Source organism: Schistocerca nitens, chromosome 6 (genome assembly GCF_023898315.1).
Source record: "Schistocerca nitens isolate TAMUIC-IGC-003100 chromosome 6, iqSchNite1.1, whole genome shotgun sequence".
Taxonomy (NCBI): Eukaryota; Metazoa; Arthropoda; class Insecta; order Orthoptera; family Acrididae; genus Schistocerca; species Schistocerca nitens.
In genome coordinates, this window is record NC_064619.1 from 118,042,050 (window position 1) to 118,063,531 (window position 21,482).

Sequence of the window (21,482 nt, forward strand, 5' to 3'; positions counted from 1 at the left end):
AGCTTACACCTTCATACCTCAGCTTCATCAATATGCAGTGAATGATGAAACATTATTTCAACAAGATGGAGCAACAAGTCACACAGCCCGCATGAGCATTAATGTTCTCAATGAAGTTTTGCCTAACCGGGTGATATCAAAGAATGGAGCGATTGCTTGGTCCCCCGTTCACCCGACCTTACAACTTTTGATTTTTTCTTATGGGGGTTATATTAAGAGCAAAGTGTACGAAGAAAGACCTCATAATGTTGATGATCTCAAAGCAAGAATCTGGCTGGAAATCGAGAGAATTCCTCAGGGTATGCTCCATCATGTGATGGACAGCTTTGTAAATTGCCTACAAGAATGCCATGATGGACCATTTTGCTGATGTTATTTTCAAACAATGAAAAAAAAAATGTGTTAATGTTTCTTAAATGCTTTTTAATGTAGAATAAGATTGTATGAAACAATTTTGATATCTGTACCCATGTTTATTTTACATTCATTTAAAAAATGCGGGTTTGACTGCCACACCCTGTATATTGATCTAGCTACAGGTAGTTAAGTCATCCGCAGCAATTATAATTAATCTTTGCTCACTGATAGTGTATTTTGAATTGTTATTGTTGCTGTTATGTTTGGTGCACACTTGGTATATTAAGTCAAGTAGTCAGTGGGAAGTTACGAGTTGGGATGTTGTTGGTCAGCCATGCTCATTAAGTGCACAAGCCTGAGACATACATGTATGTCCAGACATAACATATTCAGTCTCACTACTCGTCCTGCATTTTCATGGTGTTAAAAGTTTGAGAGTGAAGCGGGTAATATTGTATTGTGGCAAAGGGACATTGCTAAATCTGCATGTAGGTGGCATCAGTTTGGAACAAATAGCAATTTCAATAAAAAGCTCATACGATGTGCGATCCGCCACTAACTACTGTCAACTGAACTCTTCATAGTCTGCTTCCGAAAATTACCAGCAAAAGAACAATGTGCTTTTGGAGGTGAAGAGGAGTAATTTAGTAATGCTGACAGTACTGCTACATATTATCAACAGCCAGTCATATACCTCACTGAGTACTGCAACCGCTACGGTGTAATACAAGTCCTCTGGAAAAACAAAAGCATGGCATGTAGCACAGACTGGTTCACCAAAACATGGACCATAATAACCGTTGCACAGATAGCAGGACAGACACTGAAACAAAAAAAGAAACCACAATCATTAAGTACAGATGCTTTGACCTTTGGAGATCATCGAGCTAGACACCTAAATGAACTGTAGAATCTGCAGACTCTAGTTTATTTGAACACATAAATGATTTTGACTTTACAACAACCAATAATGCTTCTAAGAACTGATATTGATTGTAAAGCTAAAATTGTTTCTTATATCTAAAAACAAAGATGATGTGACTTACCAAACGAAAGCGCTGGCAGGTCGATAGACACACACAAACACAAACATACACACAAAATTCTAGCTTTCGCAACCAACGGTTGCTTCGTCAGGAAAGAGGGAAGGAGAGGGAAAGACGAAAGGATGTGGGTTTTAAGGGAGAGGGTAAGGAGTCATTCCAATCCCGGGAGCAGAAAGACTTACCTTACGGGGGAAAAAAGGATGGGTATACACTCGCACACACACACATATCCATCCACACATATACAGACACAAGCAGACTGTGGATGGATGTGTGTGTGTGTGTGTGTGTGTGTGTGTGTGTGTGTGTGTGTGTGTGTGTGTGTGTGTGTGTGTGTGGGTGGGCGCGCGCGCGAGTGTATACCCGTCCTTTTTTCCCCCTAAGGTAAGTCTTTCCGCTCCCGGGATTGGAATGACTCCTTACCCTCTCCCTTAAAACCCACATCCTTTCGTCTTTCCCTCTCCTTCCCTCTTTCCTGACGAAGCAACTGTTGGTTGCGAAAGCTAGAATTTTGTGTGTATGTTTGTGTTTGTGTGTCTATCGACCTGCCAGCGCTTTCGTTTGGTAAGTCACATCATCTTTGTTTTTAGATATATTTTTCCCACGTGGAATGTTTCCCTCTATTATATTCATAAAATTGTTTATTTTTTGAAATAAATCAAATTGTGACCAAGGCTGCAAATTCCACATTTTATTTATAAAACACACAACATTCACTGAAAAATTGAAAGTCCAGGTAGGAACATCAATAATATTGTGAAAACGGTACGTTGCTACTCACTGTGATGAGTTGCAGACAGGCACAAATGGAAAGACTGGTACATATCTGTCTCATGGCTAGTGCCATCTTCAGAAAAGAAAACACATACACATTCACACAAGAAAGCACACCTCATGGACATATAATCACTATCTATGGCCACTTGGACAGACTGCAATGGTGTCACGTCGAACGCAGGCAGCAATATAGAAGGTGAGCCATGGTGGCTCCAGTTCATTTTATCTCTTTCTTACTGGTGCCTTCTTCCACTGGCACTCCAATACACAGCACAAATTTAACTTGCAGTTTTCACAGATGAAAGCTGGTTCAGAGTTGGAAATAGGCTGGCAGTGGGTTGTGAGGTGAGAACAGATGGGAGGGGCACAGCATGAGGGTACCGTATAGGTTTTTGCACACAATGGTTCCTTCAGCCATTAGTTCTGTTTGTGCTGAGATCGAAGGTTGACTTCTCACTCCTTTTGGTAGTGCTAATCACACTGCTGTATTGACAGGGCCCTCCCATTAACTCCAGTGGATTTGCACTTCCCTGTTTATTCATGCTGTGCGAACCTAGACTCTTCCAGTTTGCCCTCATTGTTTCTGCGTACGCAAAGACCATTACTGGAAATTTTTGCGGTCAGTATTGGAGGAGATTAGTGTTTAACGTACTGCTGACAATGAGGTCATTAGATACGGAGCGCAAGCTTGGATTAAGGAAGGATGGGGAAGGAAATTGGCCACGTCCTATCAAAGCAACCATCCTGGCATTTGCCAGAACCGATTTAGGGAAATCATGGAAACCCTAAATCTGGATGCCTGGATGCAGGTTTGAATAGTTGTCCTCCCAAATGTGTGTCCAGTATGCTAACCACTTCATCAAGTTGCTTGGTGCGATTAGTATTGCTCGCGCTCTGATATCTGTGCCTCTGCTGTTGATGCCTTACGGATCACTGGAACATTTAATTTATTGTGATTAATCTTGGCCACAACCATGTGGTACCTTTGCATTAATTTCATTGGTGCACATTTTGGGTGTAAATTAGTGACTCTTCTGGCATTGGTGATACAGTGTACCACTAACATCTTTGCTTCCTGTGGATTACCAAGGCCATAAGCCAAAGAGCACTTGCAAATTCAACAATTTACTTGTGAAACTTAAATTTCGCCTCATACATATGATGGTCTGCTGTGAGCTTTAGTGTTAAATGAAGTTATTTATTCAGTTTTATTAACTTGGTCATGAACCTCATGGAATAATTCCTGTTCACTGAGTTTCAGATTCTTTTTACATTTTGTAAGGTTTATAATTACCTTTTAATTATTTGAAGGGAAATTCCCTGTATTAATATGTGTGCTTTGAAACTAAGTTCTAGATGGTTGTGAAGCCTAAGGAATGATTCAAGAAAACACTGTTTGTAATACCTAAACACTTAGTATTCTCTTGGAGGGTTAAGCTTAATCATTTATTTGTTCCATCTGTTTGATTCACACAGGCACTTGGCCGAGCAATTTTGCTGTAAAGTTTACCTAAATTGTTTGGGGAGATATTATTATTATTATTATTATTATTATTATTATTATTATTATGTTTTATACTCCCTTATCAGTGATTTAACATTCTTCCTTTGTGCAGTTCTTTTGGGAGTCATATTTGCTACCGTATTTTTTGACAGAATTTTCTGGGCTTATAGCCATGATCTCTCAAAAATTTGTATTTCTGTAGCCTACAACTCACCTGTGTAGTGTCTGTTAGCAGCACCTCTTAGCCTCGTGAAGCTCCAACCTGACATTTCGGCAGCTGCCAGCCGCGAGGGCCTGTTGCTGTTGTGCCCCTGCACATTCCTCCAGCTGAGTTCGAGGCGTGTCCACTATTGCTATAGTGGAACTGTTCACCTTGGCCGCTTGCCTCCTGTACTTGCTTTAACTTCTATACTTTCTGCCGAAAGGCCTATATATGAGAGATCCTGTAATTAAATTTTGCTGCCTAAAGGATAATATGTGAGCGATATTTTAATTAAATTTTGAGGTAGTTTCTTTGCCTGTACTTGGTGTGCTGTGGAAAATGTTAGTGTAATTTCTATTCTGACTGCCATCTCCTTAGAGTCCTATTTTTTTGATTATAACTCACTATTCTGTGTTTGAAATTAATTTGTGATTGTACCCAATCTATGTAGGGGCCTATGTAAGAAAATTTGTCAGATCTGCCATGCTTTTGTGTTTAGTCTAAATTACCAGTTCTTAACTTAATGTCTGTGACTAAGAGAACTGTGCGAGAGTTATCGCTTACTTACTTATTGTTTAAGAGAGATTTTTATAATGATTTTTTTTTTTTATTTGTGTTGCACTGGTTCCTTGGAGTAGCAAGAATTGAAAGTTTACTCATGTCAGTCTGTGGTTAAAATTTAAAAAGGCTTATCTTCATTTAACAACCTCTTAATTCAGAGATACTTATTTGGTGATTATTGTATTTTATTTGGTGCTATTATGTGCACTGTAAACAAGTGTGATCATTCAAAGGGCATATGATGCAAGAATTGTGGACCGACCCTTCCATATGATTCTTTTCCTATTCCAACCTGTACCTTGAGGTTTCAATGTAGCCACAGAGCATGGTTCCATTCTAGGCAGGTAAAAAGGAGGGGGGGGGGGGGGGGGGGGGAGGGCAGAGAGTTGTCTACCCCTTTAGCACCAATTGTCCTTTGTAATTTGAAATTTCTGTACTAAACTCTTTCAATTGTTTCAGAGAACCATAGATGGGCATGCAACATAGAGATTGTTTGGTAATGTTGTATCTCAAGTGCAAGCATCTTGAATATGAATTACCGGTGCAATGCATCCCTGTTGCAGGTGGCATCACGGAGATAGTAGGCAGGTTACATACAACATTGGATAACCCTCTTCACATTTCCCCTGACACCATTGGTGAGGTAGGTGTCGCTATTTCCACTGCTTCCGCAGCTGTAGGCAAAATGTGTCATAACATTCAGTTTTTGGAAGGTAATTAGCCCATTCAAAGGCAACTGTGTAGGATTCAGGTGCATTTACTTCACTGGTTTTATCATCAGTGCTGATTTAAACCATCTTGAGCTTAGTGATCAACAAAAAGAGGCTGTTAAGCAATTGCTTATTCAAGTGAAGGATTTGCAGGTTATTAATGGTTCATGGGGTTTGGCTAATGAAATTGAGAGTGTGGAAGAGGGCATTTCTGCCGGCCGGTAATCTGTCACAGGGCTTAAGACACATTGATACTCAAGGTTTTGGTACATCTGTTTCTGATTCATATGCTAAAATGCCTAATCACATTATGTGTTTGTTTAGTGGTATTTCTGAGTTAACTATTGATCAATTGAATCAGTACCAGAGAAGGAAAGTTGCTACTCACCATATAGTGGAGATGCTGAGTCGCGATATGCACAATAAAAAGATTCACACAATTAAAGCTTTCAGCCATTAAGGCCTTTGTCAGCAGTAGGCCCACATACACACGCGCGCACACACACACTCACATAAACGCAACTAGCACACACATCTGGAGTCTCAGAGAGCTGAGACCACGCTGCGAACAGCAGCACCAGTTCATGATGGGAGTGGCGACTGGGTGGGGGTAAGGAGGAGGCTGGGGCGAGGAGGGGTAGGGACAGTATGGTGGGAGTGGTGGACAGTCAAGTGTTGCAGTTTAAACGGAGGGCAGGAGAGAAGGTGCAGAGGGGGGAGGAGGTAAGTAGCGGAAAGGAACAGGGAACAGAGAGGGAGCTGGATGGGTGAGGACAGTGACCAACGGAGGTTGAGGCCAGGAGGGTTATGGGAACATTGGATGTATAGCAGGGGAAGTTCCCACCTGCACAATTCAGAAAAGCTGGCGTTGGTAGGAAGGATCCATATGGCACAGGCTGTGAAGCAGTCATTAAGATGAGGGATATCATGTTAGGCAGCGTGTTCAGTAACAGGGTGGTCCACTTGTTTCTTGGTCACAGTTTGTCAGTGGCTGTTCATGCGGACAGACAGCTCGTTGGTTGTCATGCCTACATAGAATGCAGCACAGAGGTTGCAGCTTAGCTTGTAAATCACATGCTGGTTTCACAGGTAGCCCTGCCTTTGATGGGATAGGTGATGTTAGTGACCGGACTGGAGTAGGTGGTGGTAGGAGGATGTATGGGACAGGTCTTGCATCAAGGTCTATTACAGGGGTATGAGCCATGAGGTAAGGGATTGGGAGCAGGGGTTGTGTAAGGATGGAAGAATATATTGTGTAGGTTCAGTGGACGGCGGAATACCATGGTAGTAGGGGTGGGAAGGATAGTGGGCAGGACATTTCTCATTTCAGGGCATGACGAGAGGTAATCGAAACTCTGGTGGAGAATGTAATTCAGTTGCTCTAGTCCCGGATGGTACTGAGTTATGAGGGGAATGCTCCTCTGAGGCTGGACTGTAGGACTTTGGGAGGTGGTGGGAGACTGCAAAGATAAGGCACGGGAGATTTGTTTTTGTGCAAGGATGGGAGGATAATTACGGTCAGTAAAGGCTTCAGTGAGACTCTCGGTATATTTTGAGAGGGACTGCTCGTCACTGCAGATGTGACCACCACGGGTGGCTAGGCTGTATGGAAGGGACTTCTTGGTATGGAATGGGTGGCAGCTGTCGAAGTGGAGGTCTTGCTGGTCGTTAGTAGGTTTAATATGGATGGAGGTACTAATGTAGCCATCTCTGAGGTGAAGGTCAACATCTAGGAAAGTGGCTTGTTGGGTTGAGTAGGACCATGTGCAGCAAATGGGGGAGAAGTTGTTGAGGTTCTGGAGGAATGTGAATAAGGTATCCTCACCTTCAATCCAGATGGCAAAAAAGGTGTCATCAATGAATCTGAACCAGGTGAGGGGTTTAGGATTCTGGGTTTTTAGGAAGGATTCGTCTAGATGGCTCATGAATAGATTAGCATAGGATGGTGCCATGCGGGTGCCCATAGCCGTACCGTGGATTTGTTTGTAGGTTATGCCTTCAAAGGAGAAGTAATTGTGGGTGAGGATATAGTTGGTCATGGAGATTAGGATGGAGGTTGTTGGCTTGGAATCCATAGGGCGTCTGGAAAGGTAGTGTTTAACAGCAGTAAGGCCATGGGAATTAGGAATGTTAGTGCACAGGGAGGTGGCAACAATAGTGACAAGCAGGGCACCGTGTGTCTACTGCTGACAAAGGCCTTAATGGCCAAAACCTGTAATTGTGTGAATCTTTTTATTAGGCCTATCGCGACTCAGCATCTCCGCTATATGGTGAGTAGCAACTTTCCTTCTCTGGTATTGTTACATTCCTTCCTGGATTTTCCTTTGTTTGATCAATTGAATCAAGTTTATGAAGTATTGTGGTTGACTGTCCAATTTGAACTTCATGCTTATGCATTGCAAATATCACATTCTGTTATACTTTCTTTACTTTACCCTTTGTTGAAGGGCTTGTTAAGTATATTGTTGTAAGAGATAGTTCAGAATCAGCCAACTTCAAGGCAGGTCAGAGCTCATATAATAGAGAGAAGATTCCCAAGCATCTGGAATGAGCTTGAGTGTGTACATTATTGCCAGGTGCAAGCATCTACCAAAACCTTGTTTCCACATATCGAGGGTGTTCATATTACTGTCTCTGTCTTGGAAATGAAAGCTACTGAACAAGATAGCATTTCAAACATTTTGGAAGGTACGAGACTGGAAGACTGGTCACGTCTTGTTTTAGCCTGAAAACCTACTATCTTTTCTGAGTTGAATGAATTAGTTACTTCTACAGAAGCACTTAGATTCACAGATGGCAAAGCGATCAGTGTAAGAGCTTTCAACAAGTCTGCCCTACCCAAAGTAACAACTATTGTCAGTCATCTACTAATTCATTAGGAGGCAAACATTTTCAGTTGTTTTTCCATAGCCATTTAGCACATGAATGCCCATTTAGGCGTAGACCTTAAACGTAACAGCTGATGCTGCCTGACATGGTGTAAAACTCCTTTTGTAAGCCTCCCGCTCATTGCACGGGTATTTGTGCTCTCAATAAACTTGCACTTCAATATGTTTGCTGCCACCTCAATCAAACATCTGTTTGCGGCCTCTTGGATTTTGGAAGTTCAGTTTCATTGCTTGACTACAGTTGGTATCTCAAGTTTCGAAATTCGTGTAAGCTGTCTCCTATAAGCCTCTCCTCCCAGGGATGTCATGTAGCCAATGGCCAGGAGTTTCCTCTAGTGGGTGAGATGCAGGGGAGTTTATCAGTTTGCAATTTTTCTTTGGCAGTTAAACTCACTGTACTGCCTGTTGGCTTCTGTCTGTCTCAGGTTCTTCAGCCAACATTCGTTTGATGATTTTTCTGATGTTTTGCCAGCATGAGCGGTTATCATTGTCAAAGTTTCACCCTCCATTGCTGGTGGTGGACTGGAGCCAAGCTCACAGCTGCAGAATATATGTACCTGGTACGCTAACATCCAAGGGATTCTCCTTGGTCATTTCCTAGTGAGGTTCTCCTCCTGCTACCTGCAACGGCCGTACGCTGCAGCACAGGAAGCCAGGATCCATTTACCTTGAGGATTTCTTCTTTCTTGTTGAAGCAAATCTTGTGTTTGTGTATTTCTATAGCTTCTCTGAACAAGTGTGTGTGATAGCTCTTCTCTACAGCCAGAACTTCGGTACCAGCAAATTTTACTATGTGGTTGGTCTCACACAGCGCCTGCTCTGCCATGGCCGATTTCTCCACCTGCCCCAACCTGCAATGTCACTTATGTTCTGTGATCCCGGTGTTGAATGATCATCCACTCATTCCAACATAAACTTTTCCACATGTGTATGGTATGCAGTATATTTCCAACATTGCAAGAGAGTCCTTTTTATCCTTTGCTGATCTGAGACATTCTTTGATATTCTTTGTTGGTTTGTAAATAGTCTTTACACAGTGTTTGTGCAATATATGGCCGATTCTGTTCGTCACTCTGGGAATGTATGGCAGAAAGGCCATAACTGACATTTCTTTTTCTGATATGTCACTCTGCTGCGTGTTTGACTCTGTTATACTTCTAATATAACTTGTGGCGTACCCATTGCTCATCAGAACACTTTCCATGCATTGCATTTCACGTCCGAGGTGCTGTGGCTCACATATTTGTCTTGCCTACATTACAAGCGCATTAATCATGCCTCTTTTCTGGCTCAGGTGGTAATCTGATAGTTTGTGCAGGTATCGGTCCATGTTTTTCGGTTTGCGATACATGCTGTGTCTCAAGTTTTCGCCATCCCTTGTGACCAGCACATCTAGATACGGTAGTTTTTTGTCCCTTTTCTACTTCCAATGGTAAATTTTATGTTGGCACTGAGGCTGCTCAAGTGTCTTAGGAAGTCATCGAGCTGTTCCTCACCATGGTGCCACACAACGAAGGTATCATCAATGTATCTGTTTACAAGGTGCCAAGTCAAGCGCCTGTTAAATGTTCCTATTCACCACCACCCAAGCACATCGGATCTACAACAGAATGGAACGAGCCTGCCTTCATGAGTGAATTCACACAACACGGAGATACTTGGCAAGAACGGATGAGGAACTTTTGGACATTTTCTATCAACTAAGTAGCAGAATTCATCGAGTCAAATGGGAAAAGATCAACAGCATCACTCACAGGAGCATGCAGAACAAACTCGAGCGCTGCACTGAGCAACAGAAGAAAAAGTTTGCAAGGTGCCGGAAGCAGACTGACACGGCGAGGGAATTTCACTTCATCCCAAGAACTATACCTGTGGAGGACATCATTGCTAATAGCATAGCAGCCATTCAGACCCTTCCTTGTGAAAGAGCAGAGGAAATATGCACCAAAACAGCCAGGATACTGCACTGGGCAAAACCACCAGCTTGCAACCTGAAGAAGAAGACGTACAAGCTATTAAGAATCCTAATGCCAACAAGAGCATACTGGTACTGCCTGCCGATAAGAGAAATACGACCATCGTAATGAAGACTGAAATGTATGAGCAGAAGATCTGGGACCTATTAGATCTGATGACATACCGAAAATTAAGTGCAGATCTGACACAGAGTATCGTACGGAATACGAGTCACAACCTGCGCAACACAGAAGCTCTACCACCTCGACTGTATGAATTACCAAAGATCTACATGAATAATATTCCACTAAGACCGATAGTTAGCACTCCTGGCTTATCGACATATAAACTGACAAAACACTTGGCCTCTCTGCTCCAGCTGCATGTGGGGAAGACTGAGAAATACATAAAGCACTCAGGACATTTCACTGAGAAGTTGAAGAAACTAAAACTTGCACCACATGACATCCTGGTCAGCTTTGATGTTGTTTCATTGTTTACGAAAGTGCCACTCAGTGACTCTTCAGAGCACATCAGTTCCATTTTCCCGCAAGACATAACAATGCTCTTTCATACATGTCTCACCGTTAATTATTTCATGTCGAATGGAAACTTCCACAAACAGCTGGAAGGTATCGCCACAGGTAGTCCTCTTAGACCAGTGGTGGCCATCATCTTCATGGAAAATTTTGAAGCACAGGCACTGGACTTAGTGCTTTGTAAAACTAAGGTGTGATATAAATATGTTGATGATACCTTCATTGTGTGAAGCCATGGTGAGGAACAACTCGGTGACTTCCTAAGACACTTGAACAGCCTCAAAGCCAACATAAAATTTACCATGGAAGTAGAAAAGGTAAAAAAAAAAACTACCGTATCTAGATGTGCTGGTCACAAGGGATGGTGAAAACCTGGGACACAGCATGTATCGAAAACTGAAAAACACAGACCGATACCTGCACAAACTATCAGATTACCAACTGAAGCAGATCAATACGCTTGTAATGTGAGCAAGACAAATATGTGAGCCTCAGCACCTCAGATGTGAAATGCAAAGCACAAAAAGTGTTCTGAGAAGCAATTGGTACGCCACAAGTTATGTTAGAAGTATAACAGAGTCAAGCACTCAGCAAAGTGACATATCAGAAAAAGAAATGTCAGTTATGGCCTTTCTACCATACACTCCCAGAATGACAGACAGAATCGGCCACATATTGCACAAACATTGTGTAAAGACTATTTACAAACAAATAAAGAAGATCAAAGAATGTCTTGAATCGGCAAAGGATAAAAAGGAGTCACTTTGCAATGTTGGAAATATACTGCATACCATGCACATGTGGAAAAGTTTATGTTGGAATGAATGGATGATAAATCAACATCAGGATCACAGAATTGCAGGTTGAGGCAGGTGGAGAAATCGGCCATTGCACAGCAGGCGCTGTGTGAGACTGACCACGTAGTAAAATTCACTGGCACTGAAGTTCTGACTGTAGAGAAGAGCTATCACACCCACTTGTTCAGAGAATCTATAGGAATACACAAACATGAGAATTTCTTCAACAAGAAAGAAGAAAGCCTCAAGGTAAAGGGATCCTGGCTTCCTGTGCTGCAGCAAATGACAGCTGCAGGTAGCAGGAGGAGAACCACATCGGAAATGACCACGGAGAAGCCCTTGGACATTGGCGTGCAAGGTACAAATAGTCTGTGGGCACGAGCTTGGCTCCAGTCCACCACTGGCAATGGAGAGTGAAACTGTGACAATGCCCCAGCCACTCATGCTGGCGAAATGTCAGAAAAATCTTCAGACAAACGTCGACCGGAGAACCCGAGACAGAAGCCAACAGTCTCAACAAGTGGCCACGAAAGCCTTAACAAAATTTGTAAACTAACTGTAGTTAATAAACTGTCAGTGACCTCCTTGCTCGAATGTGATTTCATTCAATGAATGGGGTTGGTTCTTGACTTTGTGAGTAGCACATTTTTTTAAATTTTGTCGCTCTGAGAACATAGTTGTCTATTCTTGTCATTTCGTTAATAATATAAATTCTGTATAAAGAGGACAGTTGGAATTAGACCTTAATCACCTTAATGGCAGTCAAACTAGACAATTAATAAGTGTTTTAGACCAGTTTCCTAATGTACTTACTAATAAAAAATGGGGTGTATCCAATCAAATTCAATACAGAATCCATTTGGTCAATGATTCTCTGGTGCATAATGCCCCTTATTGTCAGTTAGGGAGCTAATATGAGAATACCGAGGCAAAAGACTGACAATATGCTGCGGATTGGCATTATTAGAACTTCAACTTCTTTGTATGCATCTCTCATATTTCTGGTGTCTAAGGGGCAAGACAAGAATTATAGGCCTGTTGTTGATGATAAGAGTCCTTAATGAGAAGGTTATCTTGGGAGACAGATCCCCTCCTTGATCTCCATAACTGTTTCACTTCGCTTGCTGGTGCTATTTTAGCAGGTAGCTATTTTACTGTACTTGATCTGAATCAAGCATACTACCAGATACCATTGTGTGAGGAATCCAGGAATTTTACTGCTTTTTGTATGGATTGGAATCTGTAAGAATTTAATCCGGTACCCCTTTGCCCCTTGCTTGGTTATTGGGTCTGCTGTCCTTTCACGACTTGTAGATCATGAATTGGGCGACCTTAAATCTGGTTGTGTACATAATTATCTTGATGACGTCATCGTTTATAGTCATTCCTTTGGAGAACACCTTTCTCATGTTCAGCAGGTTTGACTGGGACTCCGTTCTGCAGGATTACTGTTTAAGCAATCAAAAGTTCCACTCACTATGCAGCAGGTTTCTTTCTTGGGTCACCTGGTTTCCAGGGACAGTATTAGGACTGACCAAGAACATATTTCTGATTTAAGAAAATTTGCTCCCTGAAGAATAAGAAAGGGGTGGCCAGATTCATTGGTATGGCAACTGGTTTAGGAAGTTCATCTCTAATTTTGCTCAGCTTGCTGCCCGCCTTAATAACCTCTGTAAAAAAGGGGGAAATTCTGTTTGAGGAGAGAGTCAGCAATCCACCTCTGAAGCCTCCAAAACTGCCCTTTTTAACCCTCCAGTACTGGCTATTCCAGATTTTGGGAAGAGGTTTACAGTTCAGACTGATGCTTCAAATGCTGGAGTTTCCGCTGTACTTTTACAGGAGGAGTCAGGTGAAAGGCGCACTCTAGCTTTTACCTCAAAGAGGTTAGTACATCCCAAGTTGAAATACTCAGTTTATGAATGTGAGGCACTGGCTGTCTCAGTTACTCTTGAGAAATTTAAATTTTATCTCGAGCACAGCGAATCTGATTTGGAGACCAACATCCAAGCCTTGAGTTGGGTTTTGGCACATCCTAGGAAAACCAGTAGAATTGCTAGGTGGCCCATTCTTATATACACCTTTAATTTCCAAGTCTGTCATAATAAGGTTCCAATAATGAGGTTGCTGTCACATGTTTGATGAGGGAACTCAGGAAAGTGAAGGGTGTTCACTACTGGTGAGTTCTCCTGTTTATAGTGTCTTAACCAAGATACTCCAGCTCTTTACTGATCTCAAGGTTAAACACAATCAGGATCCTTATTTTGGCCTATTCAGGAAGTGTCTGTCTGCTGGGGAGATCGTTCCCAATTATTTGTTGAGAAAACATAAACTTTATTGTGAGGTTGGTAAATTAGCTGAAACTAAAATTTGTTTACTTACAGAACTTGTGCCTTCTGTCTTTCATTATTTTCATGATTCATTGTTGGGTGGCCACTTAGGTCATATAAACTCTTGCTAAGGTGTGCTGCCACCTCACATTCCCTTCATTATATAAAGATATTCATCATTTAGCCAGAAAGTGCGAATTGTGTAAAGTCAGTACGCTTAACACCAACTCATGCTAGGGGCTCTTACATTCCGAATGTGAACAATGCCTAATGGATAAATTATTTATTGATCTTGGGGGTCTCTTTCCCTGTACTAATAAAGCCGCAAATGGTTATATACATATCAAAAAAAAAAAAAAGTCTTGCATCACCTCGGATCCGAGAGTTCTGGAACCTGTACAGAAAATTGAAATAGAGATCAACATAAACATCATTTCCGTCCTTTTTATTACTCATGAAAAACACACACTGCATGTCGTACCACCAAACAGCGAGACCTTCAGAGGTGGTAGTCCATATTGCCGTACACACTGGTACCTCTAATACCCAGTAGTACGTCCTCTTGCATTGATGCACGCCTGTATTCGTCATGACATACTATCCACAAGTTCATCAAGGCACTGTTGGTCCAGATTGTCCCACTCCTCAATGGCAATTCGGCGTAGATCCCTCAGAGTGTTTGGTGGGACACATCCTCCATAAACAGCCCCTTTCAATCTATCCCAGGCATGTTCGATAGGGTTCATGTCTGGAGAACATGCTGCCCACTCTAGTCGAGTGAGTCGTTAACCCGAAGGAAGTCATTCGCAAATGTGCACAATGGGGGCACAAATTGTCGTCCACGAAGACGAATGCCTCGCCAATATGCTGCCAATATGGCTACACCATCGGCCAGAGGATGGCATTCACGTATCGTACAGCCATTACAGTGCCTTCCAGGACCACCAGCGGTGTACATTGGCCCCACATAATGCCACCGCAAAACAGCATGGAACCTCCACCTTGCTGCACTCACTGCACAGTGTGTCCAAGGCGTTCAGCCCGACTGGGTTGCCTCCAAACACATCTCCGACGATTGTCTGGTTGAAGGCATATGCAACACTCATCGTTGAAGAGAACGTGATGCCAATCCTGAGCGGTGCATTCAGCATATTGTTGGGTCCATCTGTAACGCGCTGCATGGTGTTGCAAAGATGGGCCTTGCCATGGACGTCAGGAGTGAAGTTTCACATCATGCAGCCTATTACACACAGTTTGAGTGGTAACATGATGTCCTGTGACTGCACGAAAAGCATTACTGAACATGGTGGCTTTGCTGTCAGGGTTCCTCTGAGATATAATCCATAGGTAGCAGTCACCAACTGCAGTAGTAGCCCTTGGACAGCCTGAGCGAGGCATGTCATCGACAGTTCCTGTCTCTCTGTATCTCCTCCATGTCCGAACAACATCGCTTTGGTTCACACGGCATATGTTTCTGTCTCTCTGCTTTGTTCAGATAAGGTTTCCTTCTTGGAGTCCTCACTTGCGAACCATTTTCATAAAATTTCTGTCTCACAGTTTGATCATAAACTTCAACCACTGAATTCTTGATGATGACATTTACATTTTTTTCAGTAGGTTGACAATCTTGGAGAGGAAGATGGCAGATTCTATGACAGTCATGATCAGTCAATACTAGCTTTCTACCAGTTCTTGGCTGACCCAGTTTCTCATTACCATTTGCAAACCTTCATCACACCCAACTTTGTAGCACCTCCACCCACGCTCTTTGTTATTTCTGCATAATTACAACCTTCTTCATACAGTATTATTGCCTTACTCCATTTACTCAGTAACCAATCAAGTGTGTTTTGATACTGGACACATTGTTTTCAATACTGTCCTCCCTCTCAACTCAGCTCACTTTCAAGAAATCTTACATTTATACAACAATGTATTACTGACAACTAAAGTTACAAAAATGATCAGAATGCTTTTTCTGTTTTTGAATATGATCTTCAAACGCTTTGCTCCCAGATCCCAGCCCATTATTTAAGTACGACCTGGCTGGACAGTACTAATGTCAACGTTGGCTTCAATCGTCTTGTTCAAGCACAATGGCCAGGTTTTCTCTGTGTATATACCAATGGCTCCAAAATTCCGCAAGAAGAGTGTACAGGATGCACTTTTTTCTGCCCTCAGATCCAGATCCGCAAAACCTTCAAACTGCCTACGAGCACTTCTATTTTTATGGCGGAGACAGTGGCAGTTTTGGAAGCACTTAAGTTTGTCTCTAGCACTTCCTTCCCCAAGATATTGATAGTATCTGACTGGCAAAGCGTTCTTAAAAACATTCAGTACAGTCGATGGAACAAAACAACCAACAGTTATATCTTGGATGTGATATCTGAATATATTCGCAGCACACGCGCGGGCCGGACGATCCATTTGTTGTGGGTACCTTCCCACTCTGGTATCATCTATAATGATGAAGTTGATGCATTAGCGAAACAAGCGGCAACCTTAGGCACCGTCCTGGATCTGCACCTTCCTTATACAGACTACTTACGTGAAGTCAAGGATCACGCAAGACAACAATGGCAGGAAATGTGGAACGTTTCTCAACAGACAAAAGGCGGTTATTGCGCAGTGCTACAACCTCGGATTCCTTCACAGCCGTGGTTCATGACACATCTGGACCGATCCACGATTTCTACCATCATAAGACTCCACTTCAATCATGCTTCTTTCCCACAACATCTACATCGGATCAACATTTACAGTTCACCAGCATGTGAGTGCGATCCTGAGTCGGAAGCTGATGTCAACCACATCTTATTTATGTGCCCCAAATTTGAGCGTGAACGGTTGGTCTTTCTGAAGACATTGCTGAGTATGGGCTACCATCTTCCTCAGTCAGCTTCTCTTTTGTGTACTAAAGACGTTCGTCTACACAAAGTGATAGTTAACTTCATCAAGAGTACTGGTTACAATCTGTAGGTTTTAATGGTGTACGTAAATTATAAATATGTCTTTCTGATGAAGATATTTCAGAATTGGTGTGAATTGTAAGCCAAGACACTTTTAATTATTTTCCAATTCAATTTTTAAAAACATTATGTACAAAACTGTAGCACTTAAGCTTTTTATTCTTGTAAATATGCATTTCTGTATTTGTTTATTCAATTAGGTGTACATTGTCACTAAGTGTTGCTGATGGCTAAATTGAGTACACACTCAAAGGCCAAATAAACAAAATAATAATAACACACATTCATTGTTTGATATTTCAGAACAGAACAAAAATGCAGACTTGCTCTGGAGCTGTCCAAGCATGTAAAACAGTGAAGTTTTCAAACTGTTGTTAGTCAAGTCTATTAGTTATTTTTAATAAAAATAAAACATATCCCATTTTCTAATAATGTAAGAAGAAAGAGCAGGGCTCAATGTCCCATCAACATCACGGTCATCAGATACTGAGCACAAGATCGGTATGTTTTAAGGATGGGGAAGAAAATCAGCCATGCTCTTTCAAAGGAACCATGCCAGCATTTCTAAAAATGATAAATATTTAGTAAACACATTGCAAACAAAGAATATAAGCATAATTCCTTGATTCAGCATCCCATAACTTACATACATCTCATGATGTTAAAATGAATGAACATTTCAATACAGTGTTTAGCATTATCTGCACTGCTAAAAATGTACATGAACTGCAGGTACATCACTAGTTACCTATCCTCATGTTTAGTACAATAATTAATCAACAAGATAAATTATGTTCTTGATACTAAAAAATAGTACTTGTATTTAGGTAAAGAATTAATTCCTGTTGTCAAGAAGTTATTGGACAGATCTCAGAGATAAATGTGTCTATATATTTGACATATTCAGTAAAAGAAAATAGGAATGCTGGGTTATGGATCTTTATTTCATAAAGGTGCTGAAAATGGAGATGACTTCATTTGACATAATTTGAAACAAACAACTTTTGGAAAGGTAACCAAGACAGCAAGGGCAAGGATTAACCAATTACACCAAACTCCATTAAGATATGTTGAACACAAAAGCAACTGTGTCGAAACACTACAGTACAACAGATCCCACAGCATACATAAAATAGAAGAACCAGTTACTAAAAAAACTGTGGATAAGAAGAAGAAAATGTTTAAAATACTAGCTGGAGGACCTCAATTGAGGACTCACAGAAGCAGCCGATTAAAAATGATAATGTTAAATGGAATTAAACTGTATGTTTCATGGGGCAAGTAAGGAATAGACTTGCAATTGTGGATTACAATACTAAAAACAACATATGAAACTTTATTGACAATGTAGTTAATACTTGAGATTATCACACTCAACTGTGATGTAAGCATTGTTGTCATCAGATGGAGGAAAGAGGGGGTGAGAGGGGGGAGGGAATCAAGAGTTTTTCCCCAGAAACTAGCTTCTTCCTTTCTGAAAAAACAGTTTGATGGTCTTTTTCCACAGAGAGCAACTCAACATGATCACTGCCCAAACACTTATCTCCAGTGATTTTCACAGGTGATCTCGTTTTGCAAATGACTCAACTGGTGCTAAAGTGAGAAAACTGTATTATATGTGCAACCAGAGTATTTTTCCAAAGAGGCTAGCCACTAAACTGGATTGAATAGGCCATCTTTACATGCTTGTATCTGACTCACCAAGATCGAATTTTATATAGCAGTAAGCAGTATGAAGTGCTGATTTATGGAGCAACATGTTCACCAATTTCAAGCCAAGCAATGCTTCCTGAACAAAGCTCCAGTCCACCAGTCACCACCTTCAAATTCAGCACCAGTGCAGGTAGACCTGACGAAGATCACAATGAATATGCCTTTAATTTCTGAAAGATGACTTGTGAAAGAGCCTTAGCCATTTTATTCAACATACTCAATGGCACAACAGTTCCAATCTAATACAAAATTTGACACCAGCACCTGAAGCATATAGCAGAAGTTGTGAAGACTGCTTGAAAACATGAAATGACACTCAAACTAAGAAGATACTCCACAAGGCCTGGTCAAATCACCAGAAATAATAGATAAGGGAAAATAAGTGAATGACACAAAATATTCAATATTCTTCAGTGTTTATGTTGATAAGAAGCTGAACTGGAAGTCAACACCGTAGATTGTAAACATCTAAGATCTGCAACTTTGGCATTAAAGGTAATAGCAGACCTTGAAGTTAAAAAATGTCTACTACCTCCTCCTGCCATAGTCTGTTCTGGGCTTTCCATCTGTGATCTGTTTCCACTAAAAATGTCTTTCGGTCTGGTGCACCTCACAGAGATCTGGCATTCTGTTCTCAGTGCCATCTGGGGTTCATTCCCCACACTCACTTCTCAATTCTTCTTTTTGTTGAGTTCAACTAGTTCTACTGTGAATGGACAGCAGACGGAACATCTAGAACCAACTATAGACGTGGTGGGCTAAAGACGGAATGTCTCAGGATGCTTCTAGTGGAAACAGATCACAGGTGGAACACCCAGAACAGATAATGGGCAGGGGAGACAGTAGGCATAAATATTGGAACTGTTCCACTTGACTAACAGTCTCAGGTAGCACCTGATGAAGACAATGAATCATGTTGTCAAAACACTGTGCATGGACGATGCTGGTATCTGGCAGAATACCCAACACCTCATGGTGTCAACAGATTGCTGAGAAAGCCTGAAGTATTATAACTGACACATTCCAAACCAATGTGGAGGGTCACACTTATGATCCATGAAACAGCAAATAACTAACTAATCCGCATCCAGCTATCTGTCAGTGTGACAAGCCAATGTCGTGTGTTATACAGCTACTGATCTCCATTCCTTTATCTCATAGCTATATTGTACATGTTGTTTTTTGCCTCTTGGTGGTTATAAAAAAGCAGATTGTTTGGTGCAGCTGACACAAGTGACTGTCATTAAGAAGGATACAAGGTCACTTCAACTATTTAAACACACATAATTTGGAATAGTGAAGTTAACATTACACAAGTGACCAAAAGTTCTGTTACTGATGATATAAACTGTTGGAAGAGAGCTTTTTCCAAAAATGACAACATGGCTCAAGAGAACAAAAATGATAATGTATGCATGACGTGTGTCACAGCAGTCTTTTTACAAAGGATGCTTGAAGAGAAGTCAGCAAAAAATGTATATAGGCTAAGAGAAACATTCATCTTTAACACAGTGATATCATGAACTGTAATCTATCGATCTTCACCAGTCCTACTACTTTTTAAATCTCAATATGAAATAAGTTTTGTGCTTCTTCTTAGCTTTCCACTTGTTCTGGAGCAGTCTGCATAATCAAAGCAGTTACAAGACATAGGTGGTGATCCCCCCTCCCCTTTACACTATCTCTGATAATACCATCACAAATGATGTGGTAGAGTGTATTATTGTTTACCGAGGTGCAACCCATTCTTCAGCGGGAGTTAATATGCAAACATGGCACATAGCACCAACTCTCTTGCCAAGGGCAAATGCACAGTGTTTTTAGATTTTTGGAACTGGAGGGGCAAAATGCAACAGCATTTTTGCCACAGGATAAGAACAGTAATGGCTACAACCTTATGAGTAGTGTTTGGTGCAAGAAAGCTGCAAGAAACTTGCAAAAGGCCAAGGCAGTCAGCAATGGAAGAGAGTGAGTGGATCCAGTTCTTAGGTAATGAATGGGTTATGAATGACTTTCAAAAAATTTCCAGGCCAGTACTCTACAGATTTGGTACAGAAATACCAAGTACAATGTGGACAGTGAGTATTGAAAAACATAACTGACAACCAGAAGACTCAATGAATAGAGTTGGTTATAATACATATGTTGTCTTAGGCCTACAAGAAGGGAGACATGGATTTCCTTGACAAAACTGTAACAAGCAACGAAATATACAGTTCTTTTAATAATCCAGAAACAAATCAGCAGTCAAAACCTGGCCGCATACACACTTTCCAAACAAGCAGAAAAAAAGGAAGGAAATTTTGAGTTTAATGCCCCACCAATAACTAGGTCATTAGAAATGGGGCACACACTCAGACAGGAGAAGAACTGGGAAGGAATTCCACCATATCCTCTCCAAAGAAACCAACCCAATATTTTCCTTAACTGATTTAGGAAAAATTGTGGAAAACCTATATAATAATAATAATTATTATTATTATTATGGAAATGGAAGAGGATGTAGATGAAGATGAAATGGGAGATACGATACTGCGTGAAGAGTTTGATAGAGCACTGAAAGACCTGAGTCAAAACAAGGCCCCAGGAGTAGACAACATTCCATCAGAACTACTGACGGCCTTGGGAGAGCCAGTCCTGACAAAACTCTACCATCTGGTGAGCAAGATGTATGAGACAGGCGAAATACCCTCAGACTTCAAGAAGAATATAATAATTCCAATACAAAAGAAAGCAGGTGCAAAATAACTGATGATGGTCGAAGAAGAGAGGATATAAAATGTAGACTGGCAATGGCAAGAAAAACGTTTCTGAAGAAGAAAAATTTGTTAACATTGAGTATATATTTAAATGTCAGGAAGTCGTTTCTGAAAGTATTTGTATGGAGTGTAGCCATGTATGGAAGTGAAACATGGACGATAAATAGTTTGGACAAGAAGAGAATAGAAGCTTTCCAAATGTGGTGCTACAGAAGAATGCTGAAGATTAGATGTGTAGATCATATAACTAACGAGGAGGTATTGAATAGGATTGGGGAGAAGAGAAGTTTGTGGCACAACTTGACTAGAAGAAGGTATCGGTTGGTAGGACATGTTCTGAGGCATCAAGGGATCACCAATTTGGTATTGGAGGGCAG

At 41.3% G+C, this 21,482-nt stretch overlaps 1 protein-coding gene across 1 annotated transcript in view; it reads right to left on the reverse strand.

Annotated features, from left to right (window-relative positions):
* The window catches only part of LOC126262492 (uncharacterized), a 93,079-nt gene that overhangs the window by 50,908 nt on the left and 20,689 nt on the right, over positions 1–21,482 (reverse strand). Inside the window, exon 2 of the mRNA XM_049959157.1 lies at positions 1,052–1,180. Coding sequence (XP_049815114.1) covers positions 1,052–1,180 — 129 coding nt within the window. The remainder of the gene's footprint in view (positions 1–1,051; positions 1,181–21,482) is intronic.